Source organism: Carcharhinus amblyrhynchos, chromosome 7, assembly GCF_965287045.1.
Source record: "Carcharhinus amblyrhynchos chromosome 7, sCarAmb.v2.hapA, whole genome shotgun sequence".
Lineage (NCBI taxonomy): Eukaryota > Metazoa > Chordata > Chondrichthyes > Carcharhiniformes > Carcharhinidae > Carcharhinus > Carcharhinus amblyrhynchos.
Genome location: NC_137330.1, coordinates 8,619,977 through 8,636,315, shown reverse-complemented (window position 1 = coordinate 8,636,315; position 16,339 = coordinate 8,619,977). Strand labels below are relative to the sequence as shown.

Below are 16,339 nucleotides of genomic sequence, written 5' to 3'. Positions count from 1 at the left end.
GTTCAATCTCGTGATCCCTGCTTCAGCAAACAACTCGACTCAGCGTGCTGCATTCCAAAACCTTGAGTCAGCCTTGTGTAACTCTGTGCTACAAACCATAAACATCCACTGCTTTATAACCTGATGGATTCATGAATGAGCAAAGAGCATAGTCCTTTGTGGAACTCACTACCACAAGGCATAGTTGCTCCGTATGAAACACTTGTTCTTTGGGGCACTGCAGCACTCTGCTGCACAGTTCTGCTCTGCAGTTTATTAGAAAGGAGATAGAGGCGCAAAATTGATGTACGCATTTGATAGCAGAACTGAGGGGTTAGATCTATCAGGATTATAGAATAGGCTGGGAGTTTCTCCCAAGAGAAATGGGAAGGCTGAGGGGTCAACTGAGGTCTTCGGTTTTCTTAAGTTTATTTATTAGTGTCACAAGTAGGCTTACATTAACACCACAATGAAGTTCCTGTGAAAATCCCCTAGTTGCCACACTCGTGCCTGTTTGGGTACACTGAGGTAGAATTTAGCACGGCTAATGCACCAAATCAACACGTCTTTCAGACTGTGCGAGAAAACCGGAGCACCTGGAGAAAACCCACACAGACATGGGGAGAATGTGCAGACTCCCCAAGTTGGGAATCAAACCCGAGTCCCTGGTGCTATGAGGCAGCAGTGCAAACCACTATGCCACTCTGCGGGGCATAAACACAAATCAGGGCCAGCTGGAGATCAGGTTGTTGCCGCGTTAGAGCTGCAATGGAATTTTACGCATTCTTAACTAAATTAGTCCCGTCCATGAAGCAAACCAGCCTCCCATCCATTGACTCTGTCTATACTTCCCACTCCCTCAGCAAAGCAGCTAGCATAATCAAGGATCCCACAGTCCGCAGATATTCTCTCTTCCACCTCTTCTTTTGGGAAAAGGATACAAAAGTTTGAGGTCACATACCAACCGACTCAAGAACAGCTTCTTCCCTGCTGCCATCAGACTTTTGAATGCCCTACCTTGCATAAAGTTGATCTTTCTCTACACCCTAGCTCTACGTTCTGCACTCCTTTCCTTCTCTATGAACGGTATGTATAGCGCGCAAGAAACAATATCTTTCACCGTAATACATATGACAATAATAAATCAAATCAAATCTAAATTAAACTAACTTTACTAAATTACATTTAAGAACAATTATTATTAACAGGTTAGTGGGAATCAGTGAGACATAACGATCTGCAGATTAAATTCATTCACCAAGCCATTGCAGGATCACAATGCGTATTAAACAGTACTTATTTTATAAGCTGCTCTTACCTGCTGGAGAACAAAGTGACGGTAAGTCAGCAAGGATAGAAACACTGACGGCTACAAGCTGGGCACTTTCTTCTGCTAATGGCTGCGTCTTGCTGATAACATGACTCGGAGAGTCTGTCACTTTAGGATTTAGCTGCGGGAGATGCCGTACCAGGATAAACATGAGCAGCTCCAAAGCTGCAAAAACGACGGATTTGCCAGGAATCAGGCCACCGGTTTTCCCTCCTTCCCCTAACGTAGTCAGCAGCTCCTCCTCGGACACACTTTTGCCATCTGGAAGACAACCACATTCACCTCAGACAAATCAAAAATACAATATTTAACAAGAAAGTAGAAAGAGTGATGAGGGTTTGGCTGGGTAGACGTGGGAGCTTTTTGTTTGCCTGCTTCGAGAGTCCAGAACCAAAGGTCATATTCTCAGGATTTAGCCATTTAGAACTGAGTTTAACAGGATGTTCTTACTCAAAGGGAGTGGTGAATCTTTGAAACATGAAAATATTCAAGACTAAGAGAGTTTTGGAGCCTGTGGGGAATGAATGGGGAGGGGGAAAGTGGAGTTCAGGTAGAAAATCAATTTTATTGAGTGAGCTCAAGGGTTCACGGAATCACAGAATCCCTACGGTGCAGGAGGAGACCATTCTGTCCATTGACTCTGTACCAACCACAATCCCACCCAGGGCCTATTCCGATAACCCTATATATTTACTCTTCTAATCCCCTGTCACTAAGGGGCAATTTAGCATGGCCAATCAATCTAACCCGCACATCTTTGGACTGTGGGAGGAAACTGGAGCACCTGGAGGAAACCCATACAGACACGGGGAGAAAGTGTAAACTCCACACAGTGACCCGAGGCCGGAATCGAACCCGGGTCCCTGGTGCTGTGGGGCAGTGGTGGCTAATCCATGTTCCTATTTACTGTTAACAAATTTTGGGAGTGAAATCGTATTTTATGAAGTATCAGGAATGGGCAATTTGATTCTGTTCAAATTTGCCTGCAAGCAAAAGACACCAAAGGGTTCAGGGCTGTCTGCCTTGTCTCGTCTCATTCTGAGTATGAAACTTGGCAAAACCTATATTACCAAGCTAAGCTCCAGATATAGACTTAACCTATGGAAGCACACATCAGAAACTGGTGCAGGATGCAAGTGTCCCAATCCCTGGGCCACACTCCTGTCACACCTAGAGCTGTATTCATAACACTGATCCTTCAACATCTGCAGGTCAGACTGCAACACCTTTTTTACTGGGTAAATGACAGAATCATAAAATCCCTACAGTGCAAAAAGTGGCCATTCGGCCCATCGAGTCTGTACCCAACCGCAATTCCATCCAGGCCCTATACCCGTAACCTCACATATTTACCCTGCTAGTGCCCGTAAAGGTCAATTTACCATGGCCAATCCACCTAACCCACACATCTTTGGAGATGGGAGTAAACCGGAGCACCCAGAGGAAACCCACACAGACAGGGGGAGAAATAAGCGTGTTCCCTGTCCGTCTTACCACAGCCCTTCTTCACCAGTCCTTGCAGATGATCCTGGGCTGCACGGATGGTCTGCTGCACGACCATAGTCACTTGTCGTTGAACAGAGGGAGGTCCACATGTTAGCAAAAGGCGATGTAACACATTAAAAAGCTCAACGGCAAGTAGCTGGAAGACAATCAAAGGAAGACTGTGTTTAGAACAAAACCACAGCTGGTGGATGTGATTCCAGGTTCAGAGCCATCAGGAAATTGGCTGGACTCTCATTGTTATCATATTGTTGATGGAACCACAGAATCCCTACAGTGCAGCAGGAGATCATTCGGCCCATCGTGTCTGCACCGTCCACAATCCCACCCAGACCCTATCCCTATAACCCCACATATTTATCCTAGCCAGTCCCCTTGACACTTGGATCAGTTTAACATGGCCAATCCACATAACCTGCACATCTTTGGACTGTGGGAGGAAACCAGAGCACCTGGAGGAAATGCACACAGACACGGGGAGAATGTGCAGACTCCGCACAGGCACTGACTCAAGCTGGGAATTGAACCTGGGTCCCTGGCACTGAGAGGCAGCGGTGCCAACCACTGTGACCCCGTGGCACCCCAAGGTTACCAAGTCACCCTATTTCTGAATAGTTCAGATGTCAGTTGCGACTCAGTGAGCAACATTTCGACTTCCAAGTCAGAGGTTGGAGGTTCAAGACCCACCTCAACAGCTTGAGCACAACATTCAGTCTGACACTCGCAGTGTGGTACTGACGGCCTGCTACACTGTGGAAAGGAATGATTTTTGAATGAGACATTAAATCAAGGCCTAGTCTTGAGATAAATGTAAAATACTGCGGATGTTGGAATCTGAAACAAATGAATTGTGATTGAGCTCTGATGAAGGGTCATCCTGACTTGAAACGTCGGCTCTCTTCTCACCCCACAGGCACTGTCAGACCTGCTGAGATTTTCCAGCATTTTCTGTTTTTGCCTAGTCTTCCCTTCTTAGCTGAACTTCAAAAGATCCAACGGCACTATATTGAAGATCAACTGATGAGTTCTCCCAGCATCCTGGCCAATAATTAATCCTCAATCAACATCTAAAACACTTCTTTCTTATTCATCCCTGGGAACGTGGGTGTCACTGGCTGGCCAGCATTTATTACCCATCACTGAGGGCAGCTGAGAGTCAACCACATTGCTGTGGTTCTGGAGTCACGTGTAGGCCAGACCAGGTAAGGACGGCAGATTTCCTTCCCTAAAGGACATGAGTGAACCAGATGGGCTTTTCCGACAATGGTTTCACGGTGTGTCCAAACTGACTGTCACATTTTAACAGTGACTATACATTGACAGTAATATACTGGCTAATGTCTTTGGGACAGGCTGAGAGCATGAAAATGCGATAGAACTGAAGGGTCTCCCTTTCTATTTGTAAATATACTTAATGATTATTATTGGATTGGTTGATTGTTTTATTTGAAGATGCTCTACAAGTAATTCCAATACTATCAAAACCCAATCTGTTGAATTCTTTGCATAGTGAGTAAGATTGAAGAAAACAAACTGGAATCCTGTCACTCTTATCAACTTCAGTTGTCTGTGTAAACCTTATCATTAGTAAGTTTTACATAGTAAAATAACTTTCACATAGGTTGGATTTGACTAACTACAAGAATACTGGGGCGGCACGGTGGTTAGCATTGCTGCCTCACAGTGCCAAGGACCCAGGTTCAATTCCCAGCTTGGGTTCACTGTCTGTGCAGAGTTTGCATGTTCTCCCCATGTCTGCATGGGTTTCCTCCAGGTGCTCTGGTTTCCTCCCATAGTCTGAAAGACGTGCCGGTTAGGTGCTTTGGCCGTGCTAAGTTCTCTCTCAGTGTACCTGGACAGGCGCCGGAGTGTAACTAGCGGATTTTCACAGTAACTTCATTGCAGTGTTAACGTAAGCCGACTTGTGACTTATAAATAAACCATGATACTGAAGCAGGAATCAAGTTATGACTGTCTCATTCTCCTCTTGCTGTAAGGACTAAAACAGGACCCTTTCAGGTACCTCTGTCACCCAAAGCATCTTGTCCTGGATGGATGCAGAAAACTTTTTTTTTATTGCTTTGGAACTGCTCTGAAGCACAGGTGAGAAATTAGATGTTATATTAATAACCTTATTCTGCTGATTGACTCATTTTATGTTTTTCTGCCCCCTAACAAAAGCTAACCATTGTTCCACCAACATTAACGTGCTGAGTTTGGAGTAGTTAGGAACTTTTTCTCTCTAACCTCCTTCAGGTTACAACCTTGTAAGGAATCTCATGTTCCTTCAGCCTGAGCCTGTGGTGTATTCCCCCACTTCCTTCGCCCTAACCATTGGTGCTCCTGTTGCCTCAGCCCCAAGATCTTCAACCCCACCCTTGCAAACCTCTTCACTTCTCTAGTGCTGTTTCCTTCTCCTTTGGGATTCTCCTTAAAACGTCTCCGATCAGGTTTTTAGTCAGTTAACAGCGATAATATCTCCTCCCTTAGTTTGACATCAAATTTAGCTTGATCATGCGCCTGTGAAGCGTCATGGGATGTTTACTACATTAAAGGAGGTGCAAAACTGCCCACAGTTGCTGTACGATGATCTAAGCTGCTTCACTAGGACAGAGATGGTATCAAAACATTAGCAATGCAGTCTATAAGGTCACACAATGTTTATTAGTGTCACAAGCTGGCTTACATTAACACTGCGATGACATTACTGTGAAAATCCCCTAGTTGCCACACACTGGTGCCTGTTCGGTATATCAAGGGTCAATTCAACGTGACAGTGCACCTAACCAGCACGCCTTTCGTGGGAGGAAATGCACACAGACATGGGGAGAACATGAAGACTTCGCACAGACAGTGACCTAAGCTGGGAATTGAACTTGGGTCCCTGGCGCCGTGATGCAGCAGTGCTAACCACTGTGCCACTGTGCTTGCCCATTGTGTCATCTCTTTCAGGCACACTGGTGATGGATACTTAGCTGGGTGATACTTAGGTTTTTGACCTGAAGGACCTGGGTAGACCAGTTCAATAAGGCACAAATCTTTTCCCAGCAGCTGCAAGAGCTGTGCGTGCAATGAACTTGTTGGTCTCAGTCCAAGTCCCAGTGAGCTCAGATTGGCAACACAAAACTGGCACAAGTGGCAACTTGGTGAACCAACAGTAAGTTCCACATTCACGCCATACCTGATCTTCTGCAATGTAGGTTCTGGCACAAGGGGAGTCCAGCAAAGTGTGAAGAGCCTTCAGGCAGGACGTTACATGCTCAAGAGGATTTTCAGGACGAGGGGAGCACAGGAACTCAATGCTGATACCTGTAAACACAAGAGACAAATCCTTACTCTTGGCCTCAGTCTCCTTAAACGTACAAAAAGAAAAACGTGATGATTGATTCATGGTAAGTGTGCAGAGAATTTACTGGAATGGTACCAAGGAGGAGGAACTTCACTTACATGCAGAGGCATGAGAAACTGGGATTATTCTCCCCTGAGCAGAGAATGTTATAAAAGTTAACTGAGGTGTTCAAAATGAAGTCATTTGCCAGTAGAAATGTTTTTCTATTGGCAGGATGGTGTATATTGTTTCAGATTAACTGGCTGAAGAAGCAGGGTGAGGAGATGAGGAAAAATTATTTTAAGTGCTAAGTTATGATGATCCAAAAACAGTGCTTGAACAGGTGTTCAAAGCATGTTCAAATCATAGAAACATACAAGATAGGAGCAGGAGGAGGCCGTTTGGCCCTTTCAGCCTAATCTGCCATTCATCACCATCATGACAGATCATCCAACTCATTAGCCTAATCCTGTTTTCTCCCCATAACCTTTGATCCCATTTCCCCAAGTGCTATATCCAGCTGCCTCTCGAATACATTCAATGTTTTCTTATCAACTATTTCCTGTGGTAATGAATTCCACAGGCTCATCACTCTGGGTGAAGAAATGTCTCCTCCGTCCTAAATGATCTACCCTGAATCCAGACTGTGACCCTGGTTCTGGACACCCCACCATTGGGAACATCCTCCCTGCATCTACCCTATCTAGTCCTGTTAGAATTTTATAAGTCTGTATGAAATTCCCACTTCATTCGTCTGAACTCCAGCGAAAACAATCCTAACTTGGTCAATCTCTCCTCTTATATCAGTCCCACCATCCCCAGAATCAGCCTGGTAAACCTTCACTGCACTCCCTCGAGAGCAAGAACATCCTTCCTCAATAAAGGAGGCCAAAACTGCACACAGTACTTTAGGTGTGGCCTCACCAAGGCCCTGTATAATTGCAACAATACATCCCTGCTCCTGTACTCAAAACCTCCCACAATGAAGGCCAACATACCATTTGCCTTCTATAGTATCACAGTAACTTTCAAAAGAGAACCTCATGTATAACCGAAGGGAAAAATGTTTTGGGCGACGGGCAAAGTAGAGAGGGAGTGGGATTATCAAAGGGCTGGCATAAGCACAATGGGCTGAATGACCTCCTGCGCTGCATCATTCAGCGAGAATACGGCTCGATACAGAAAAGATTTTGGTTTGACATGAAATTATGTGCCATCCCGAATGCATCGGCTTACCAAAAATAAGTTGGAGTCGGTCTGTGTTGATCTCTTGCAGAGTTTTGCTCGAAGTTCCTGGTGTCTGACCCGGAAAGGTACCCGTTTGGATCTTGGGCCCACTCTGGACGGGTACTCCCGTGGTCTCGTACGCAATAGTGAATCCTGTGCTGTTCAGCCAAAGCGCCACTGCATGCAAGATTGGGGCCCAGGAATTGCGGTAGTGTAGCCGCGCACTGTCGATGGTTTCCGGAGTATAGAAGGCACCTCCTGTAACAAAGAGCATCAGAATATATCAGAATAAATCATACAGTGCCTTTCTTTTTATTCAATCCTGTGACATGGGCGTCGCTGGCTGGCAGCATTTATTGCCCATCGAGGGCAGCTGAGAGCCAACCACATTGCAGTGGCTCTGGAGTCACATGTAGGCCAGACCAGGTAAGGACGGCAGATTTCCTTCCCTAAAGGACATCAGTGAACCAGATGCGATTTTCTGACAATCGACATGGTCATCAGCAGATTCTTAATTCCAGATATTTTTTATTGAATTCAAATTCCGCATCAGCTTTGGCGGGATTCAAACCCGGGTCCTCAGAATATTAGCTGAGTTTCTGAGCGATACTCCCACTAGGCCATCACCTCCACCTAGGAAAACAACACAAAACATTGCACAAGGAGTATAATGAAACTAGATCTGCTACCAAGCTAGAGAGAGAGATGCAAGGTGGGATCAAATGCATGACTGAAGAGGTCAGTTCTATGCAGCATCCTAAAGAGATAAAGAGAGGTTTATGAAGGAAATTCCAGAGTTCACAGCCTAAGCAACTGAAAGCAAAGGCATTTTTGGCAAGTTTAATCATGGGCAAGTGTAGCAATTTCATTCAACTGACAGGGGGGCAAGGCTGGGATGCTGTCTTTCAGTTTAAAGTTTATTTATTAATGTGATAAGTAGGCTTACATTAACACTGCAACGAAGTTACTGTGAAAATCCCCTAGTCGCCATACTCCGGTGCCTGTTTGGGTACACTGAGGGAGAACTTAGCATGGCCGATGTACCTAACCAGCATGCCTTTCGGACTGTGGAAGGAAACCAGAGCACCCGGAGGAAACCCACGCAGACACAGGGAGAACGTGCAGGCTCTGCATAGACAGTGACCCAAGCCAGGAATCGAAGCTGGGTCCCTAGCACTGAGAGGCAGCAGCGCTAGGTTAACATGGCGGGCAGTGCAATACAGACAACAGTTTGTGGCAATTCATAGAGTGCTTCTTCCTTGCCACCAGCTATTGGACAACACATGAATAAACTCTGGCTTATGGCTTCCATCAGCTCCCTATCTCAGAGGGAAAAAACGTACCTGTGGACAGCAACAGAGGTCCGAGGCAAATGATCCTTCACTCTCAACTCAAACATCATTTATTTAGAGGAGTCTATAAACTAATGAGCAGTATAGATCAGCTAGATAGTCAGTATCTTTTTCCAAAGGTAGGAGAGTCTAAAATTAGAGGGCATAGGTTTAAGGTGGAAGGGGAGAGATACAGAAGGGTCCAGTGGGGCAATTATTTTTCACTCAGAGGGTGGTGAGTGTCTGGAAGGAGCTGCCAGAGGTAGTAGTAGAGGCGGGTACAATTTTAAAAAGCATTTAGACAGATACATGGGTAAGATGGGTATAGAGGGATGGGCCAAATGCAGTCAATTGGGACTAGCTTAGTGGTAAAAACTGGGCGGTATGGACCTGTTGGGCCAAAGGGCCTGTTTCCATGCTATAATCCTCCATAACTCAATGAGCGAAACACAGGTTCTCTTCCGACTCAATGAGCAGAATTTTATCATGGTTAAATCATATCCACCCACATTCTGGATATATTTCGGAAGTCGCATGACTGGTCAGAGGAGTTTACAGGCTTGAGATGGGGAAAGCAGCCAGTCTGTTGCTGATAACATACCCCTAAACGAGTTCAGGGAAACTTCTGAGGTTGCCGAGCGACCTAGCTGGTGAACAGATTATATGACAAAACTGAAAGCTGTTTGATTGACAAGGTTTCATTGATACCAAAATAAAATGGTACAAAGTTCAACAAAACTGTAAAAAAAAAGCACTATGTGGCTACCTGCCATTGTGCAGTAACCGGACCTGACAGAAAGAGGATAAAAGTACACTGTAGCCCTGTATATTGCACATATCGAATGAAACCAATAAAACCTAGGTTTGAAAAACAGATAACTTGCAGTCATATAACACCTTTAATGTAGCAGAAGGGGAGGTGCTGGTGTAGTGGTATTGTCACCGAAGTAGTAATCCAGAGTAATGCTCTAAGGGACCCGGGTTCAAATCCCACCATGGCAGATGGTGAAATTTGAATTCAATGAAAAAAATCAAACTAAAAGTCTACTGATGACCAAGAAACCATTGTTGATTGTTGGAAAAACATACTGGTTCACTGATGTCCTTTAGGGAAGGAAATCTGCCGTCTTTACCTGGTCTGGCCTACAAGTGACTCCAGAGCCACTACAATGTGGTTGACTCTCAACTGCCCTCCAAGGGGAACTAGGGATGGGCAATGAATGCTGGATCGTGTCAGCGACGCTCACATCCCATGAACGAATAAAGCAGGATAGAATAAAAAAAATCTCATGGTGCTTCTGACAGTTCTTGTCTGATAAAGAGATAGGTTTTATTGAGTATCTTCAAGGGGGAGAGGTAGAGGAAGAGGATAAGAATTCAAGAGCTTAGAGCCTCAGCAGATGAAGGCACACTTGCCAATACACCCTGGACATTCTCTCTTCCACCTTCTTCCATCAGAAAAAAGACATGTCATTAAATCATACAGCAACCGACTCAAGAACAGCTTCTTCCTTGCTGCTTTCAGACTGTTGAACATATCTACCTCACACTTAGTTGGTCTTTCTCTACACCCTAGCTATGACTGTAACATTACATTCTGCACTCTCTCCTTTCCTTCTCTATGAACAGTATGCTTTAACAGCATAGCACGCAAGAAACACAATACCAATACAGGTGACAATAATAAACCAAATTCAAAAAAAATGAAATCAGGGACGTGGAAGAGAGCAGAATTAGAGAAGCACAGAGGTCTCAGATGGTTATAGAGGTGGTGGTTATGAAGAAGTATGTCCATGGACATATTGTCAGGACTTGCTGGCATGGATTCTGGGCTGGCTTCAGGTCAAACATTGTGGCACACTGACAACTGCATCTGAAGTAAAGTGTTAACAAAATATATAAGACCCAATACAACCAAGGACAGGGCTCAGCTACAGCACTGGATCTCTTACCATCAGATGGCAACTGGCTGGCAAATTCAGCTGGCAGAGTTAAGAGGGCGTAGTCCTTCAGTGCAGCAAGCCAGAGACGGCTGAGGATAGGCAGTTCCGGCTGAACTAACGTAATCAAGCTGTCTGGAGGGAGCTCGTCAACAGCACTGAAACCATTATCGTCATCCTTATTCTTCAAAGATGTGACTGGTTTGCTCTCTGCTTCCTTCTTGGTTTTCATGGCTACAATGTAGACCTGGAGGGATGAAAGACAAGCATTGGGTTAAATAAAAAGCGAATGGTGTTCCCCAGATCATAAATCCATTTGCTCAATTGTGCTTGATGTGCCAGTGCTTGGATACAGCAGACAGAAGTGGGAAATCATTCTCCAGCTTAACCCTAGTTACAGGATTGGGAAAGAGATCTGAAAGTGGGAGGATTGTGATGGGACACCTTATTTGTCAGGGTGATTTACAGGAAGAATCCCAAGATTATCAGGGTGGCACAGTAGTTAGCATTGCTGCCTCACCGTGCCAGGGACCTGGGTTTGATTTCCAGCTTGGGTCACCGTCTGTGTGGAGTATGCACGTTCTCCTCGTTTGCATGGGTTTCCTCCGGGTGCTCTGGTTTCCTCCCACAGTCCAAAGATGTGCAGGTCAGGTGGATTGGCCATGCTAAATTGACTCAGTGTCAGAGGGACTAGCTAGGGTAAATACATGGAGTTATGGGGATGCGGCCTGGCTGGGACTGTGGTCAGTGCAGACTCGATGGGCTGAATGGCCTCCTTCTGCTTTGCAGGATTCTACGATGCCCCTGAGCAGCTGCATTCAAAGGGAGCACAGGACAGAGACAGGGCTACAACAATGTTGCTTCAAGTCACTAACCTACATGCCACATTTTACTGAGATTACAAGATCATATAATGAGATGACCATATAATGAGAAACTGTGTAACATGATTGATCTGGACACAATAGATGTGAGTTTATTAATAAACAGCTGTCAAAGCAATCCACTGTACACACTCTCAACAATGAACTATTTGGTCACTGCACTGGGAGACAGATTGCCAGAGCAAAGGATCTGATTATTGCAGGGATTAATGTCACAATGAAAGAACACAACAAGCGCTGCATGAGTTAAGCAGTCAATGCAGGGAATATTCCAGTATGTATTAGGCTCAATACAGAAGCTGCAGTTAATTAAACAGGCGATTTCTGCTCCACATGAACACAAACAGACAATTAATTTTAATATCAGGGTGTGGCACTTAAAATCAGCCAGCGCTCAGGCTCCTGTTAGCTAAGTACTGACGGCTCTCACTGGAAAACGAATCAGAGCAGGATTGCTTTGGCAGATAGACACCCAGCAGTCATATAATCAACTGTCAATGCTAAATGAGTGAGGTACTGCAGAGATGCTGGCACCTGTGGGTCTGAGTCCCCAGCATGGGGAAGGAGAGGTTGGCACAGCAGCACAGTGGCAAGCACAGCTGCCTTACAGGGTCAGGGACCTAGGTTTGATTCCCGGCTTGGGTCACTGTGCGGAGTCTGCATGTTCGTCCTGCGTCTGTGTGGTTTTCCTCTGGTGCTCCGATTTCCTCCCACAGTCTGAAAGATGTTGTTAGGTGCATTGGCCATGCTAAATTCTCCTTCAGTGTACCTGAACAGGCACTGGAGTGTGGCGACGAGAAGATTTTCACAGTAACTTCATTACAGTTTCAATGTAAGCCTACTTGTGACACTAATAAAATAAACTATGGGTCAGAATGGAATCATGCTTACACTTAGTTTAATTACATTTATTTTGTTGAGTTTGTTTTCACAGATATCATAGAAACTGTACAATGTAAAAGGAGGCCATTCGGCCCTTCGAGTCTGCACCATTAATAATCCTACCAAGGACTTATCCTCGTAACCCGAAATAGCTAATCCCTCTAATTTACGCACTCCAGGACACTAAGGACTAATGCACTAATCAGCATGTCTTCTGGAGTGTGGGAGGAAACCCATGCAGACACGGGGAGAACATGCAGACTCCATGCAGTGACCCAAGCCGGGAATCTAACCCAGGTCCCTGGCACTGTGAGGCAGCAGTGCTAACCACTGTACCACCACGCCGTTCAGCGCAATTAAATTATACATTTAATCCGTGCACGAGGCTAACCATTGCGAGCTTACCTCTGCCCAAGCTTTAAGCACAGCCAGCTTCTCCATTGTGGTGGCACTCTCACTGTACAGTTGGCTCAGGGAGCCCTTTCCAGATTGCACTTTGTCTAAAGAAGATACCAACAGATTGTGAACTCTGCGCAGATCATTCAGGTCACTAACCACCCCACTTCCGATCCAGGTGCTGCAAACCTGCGACAGGCAGTAACCATAATCAATACTCATGTAAAAGCAGAGACAAGAATTTTAACACACCAGCCAACTTTCAAAAACAGCAACAACCTATCCTCGTGGGAGAGTTATCAATCTGAACGTGACACCGAACCCCAGAAGGAGACAGGACAAGTGACCAAAAACTTCCTCAAGGCGGTAAGTTCAAGGGTCATCTTAAAGGAGGAGAGGGGGTGTGGCAGATTTGAGGGATGGATCCCAGGCATGGCTGCAAAAAACAGAGCAATTCAACTTGGAGGTGTACACGAGGTCAGAATTGGAGGAATGCAGGGATATATGCTGCAGTATGGTGCCACAGTGATTAGCGTTGTTGGCTCACAGAGCCAAGGACTCAGGTTCAATTCCCAGTTTGGGTCATTGCCTGTGTAGAGTCTGCGTGTTCTCCCATGTGGGCATGGATTTGCTCCAGGTGCTCCAGTCCCCTCCCACAGACTGAAAGGTGTGCTAGTTAGCTGCATTGCTGTGCTAAATTTTCCCTCATGTACCGGAATAGGCACCAGAGTATGGCGACTAGGGGATTTTCACAGTAACTTAATTGCAATGTTAATGTATTTGTGTCACGAATAAGCTTTGAACACTGTGGGACTTTGTTGAGAAGACAGAGTAGAAGTCTTTGTTATTTGGTTTGGTCATATCGTAGTAACAGTTCTGCTCCATGTTTAAAATTCAAGCACAAGACATGATATTTTCAAACTGAGGACAGATTGGAGGGATATGACAAGCGGTATTCCCCGTGTATCGTCTGTTCTGCCTTAGCTTTTCATCTTGCATGATAATAACCTGGATGAAAGAACATAGAGCTGTGTATCCAAGTTTGCAGAGGACTGATAGAAGACACTGTAATTAAATTGGAAGTTACAGACCGAACGGGCCAAATCGTTGCAGGTGGATGGTGAATGTATAAAGAAGTATGAGGTCACCCACTTTGAATCATTGAAAGACAAATGGAAATACTTGCTTAATGGCGAGGGACTAGTAGCCATGTGAGAACAAAACTATGTATGGTGACAAACAAACTAAAATCAGAAATCAGAACGGAGCTGGTTTTATTGGGGAGTGGTGAGTATGTTAAATTATCCACTCAGGTAATAGGACTAAAATCTTCAGTGGGTTTCAGGAGGGAACTTAACAACTTCAATGAATGGGATTAAGTTCAAGTTTATTTATTAGTGTCACAAGTAGGCTTACATTAACACTGCAATGAAATTACTGTGAAAATCCCTGAGCCGCCACACTCCGGCACCTGTTCGGGTACACGGAGGGAGAATTTAGCACGGCCAATGCACCTAACCAGCATGTCTTTCGGACTGTGGGAGGAAATTGGAGCACCTGGAGGAAACCCACGCAGACACGGGGAGAACTTGCAGACTCCGCACAGTGACCCAAGCCAGAAATCGAACCTGGGTCCCTCGTGCTGAGGCGCGGCAGTGCCACTGTGCGGATTCAGGGAAGTGGACTGAAGGTTTTCCTGAGCTGAAACATTGACAATGCTATTTGTCACCCCGGTGTGACATAAATGCAGGGCTGTTATTAATCACTCGTGTTAACAAAGGGACTATTGTCAATAATGTATGGATTTATGGAAGGGTACAGATTTAAGGTGGTTTTCAGTGAAGTCTGAACACGGTAATGATCTGATGCCTCCTTGTAGATTTGACAGTAACTGACTAATTACCTGACAGGCTTTTGCAGTAATATCAGACGGAGTATCCTGGGAAAAGGCAGGTCTTAAGGCTGCTCCAACCTGAATAAAAACAGTAAAAGAATACATGTCGCTGATGCTGAAAATTCAGGTGATCGTTAATGCAACACAAGCAGTCCACACCATTCAACGGCAAGCACAGCCCTCCTCACTGGCTACAGACAAATAGGATGTGGACAACCAAGAGCAGGGGACATTTAGAGCAATTCATTGTCAATTGACCGTCCACAATCAGGCAACGGTGCTGTGCAGTACAGGAAACCGAGGATTGAGACCCAGGCTGGCTCCGGTATAAAAGTGGGAGTGCAGGTCCTACTCTATGTCAGTGATATTGGGTCTTTACATTGCTAGGGTACATCGTGAAATAGTTGTAACTGCACACTGCATTACACAAGTTATCTTCAGAACACATGCTTTCTTTTATTCCTTTATAGGGCACGGGTGTTGCTGGCTGGCCAGGATTTATTGCCCATCCCTGGTTGCCTGAGGGCAATTGAGAGTCAACCACATTGCTGTGCCTCTGGAGTCACATGTAGGTCAGACTGGGTAAGGATGGCAGATTTTCCTCCCTAAAGGACATTCGTGAACCAGATTTCTGACAATTGACAATGGTTTCATGGTCGTCTGTCGATTCTTAATTTCAGATAATTTTTTTATTGAATTCAAATTCCACCATCTGCCTTGACGTGATTTGAACTCAGGTCCCTGGAACATTAGCTGAGTTTCTGGATTAATAGTCTAGTGATAATACCACTAGGCCATTGCCTCCCCGTAGTGGGAACCTACTAAGGTAGTATATTCACAAATTCCATAAGAATGGATTTAAAAAAGGTCTCCAAGACCAGAGGGCACAGATTTAAGGTGAGGGGTAAGTGATTTAGAGGCGATCTGAGGAAAATTTTTTCCATCCAGAGGGTGGTGGAAATGTGGAACGTTAATGGTTTACAATTAAACAATTAATGGGAGGAGGCTACAAACATCCCCATCCTCAATGTTGACAGTGACCTGGATGCCTACATTTTGTAACCACATCTTCACATCCTTAATCACGAGTCTGTTTCCAACAACTCTGTCTCATACTTCCAAGCTAAACAAATCATTTTTATATTGAGAACAGCCTCAATTGATCTATTTATGCCTTGTGTATTTTTATTTCTTCACAAGACAGCTTCTGACTGAATTCATAATGTCCTGTCTTTTGCTTCAACTTCATTTCTGTAAGGAAAAGCCTAAAGCTGCACACAGTATTCCCACTGTGGCTTTACCAAAACTTTATGGAAACTCGTTAGTACATGACTTCTGTATTCTGTACCACTGGCCATAAAATGAGCAAAAATCTGTTTCAGTTTAACTCTTATTTAATTCATTCGTGGGACATGGGCGTCACTGGCTAGCCAGCATTTATTGCCCATCTCCAGCGGAGGGCAGTTGACAGACAACCACATTGCTGTGACGCTGGAGTAACATGTAGACGAGATAAGGAAGGCAGATTTCCTTCCCTAAAGGACATTAGTGAACCAGATGGGTTTTTCTGACAATCGACAATGGTTTCATGGTCATCAGTAGATTCTCAGTTCCAGATTTTTGTTATTGAATTCAAATTCCACCA

At 44.9% G+C, this 16,339-nt stretch overlaps 1 protein-coding gene across 1 annotated transcript in view; it reads right to left on the bottom strand.

Annotated features, from left to right (window-relative positions):
• The window catches only part of heatr5b (HEAT repeat containing 5B), an 89,487-nt gene that overhangs the window by 9,861 nt on the left and 63,287 nt on the right, over positions 1–16,339 (bottom strand). Inside the window, exons 26-32 of the mRNA XM_080191897.1 lie at positions 14,704–14,772; positions 12,810–12,989; positions 10,651–10,885; positions 7,377–7,625; positions 5,994–6,121; positions 2,804–2,951; positions 1,298–1,570 (exon numbers count right to left, since the gene is read on the bottom strand). Coding sequence (XP_080048023.1) covers positions 1,298–1,570; positions 2,804–2,951; positions 5,994–6,121; positions 7,377–7,625; positions 10,651–10,885; positions 12,810–12,989; positions 14,704–14,772 — 1,282 coding nt within the window. The remainder of the gene's footprint in view (positions 1–1,297; positions 1,571–2,803; positions 2,952–5,993; positions 6,122–7,376; positions 7,626–10,650; positions 10,886–12,809; positions 12,990–14,703; positions 14,773–16,339) is intronic.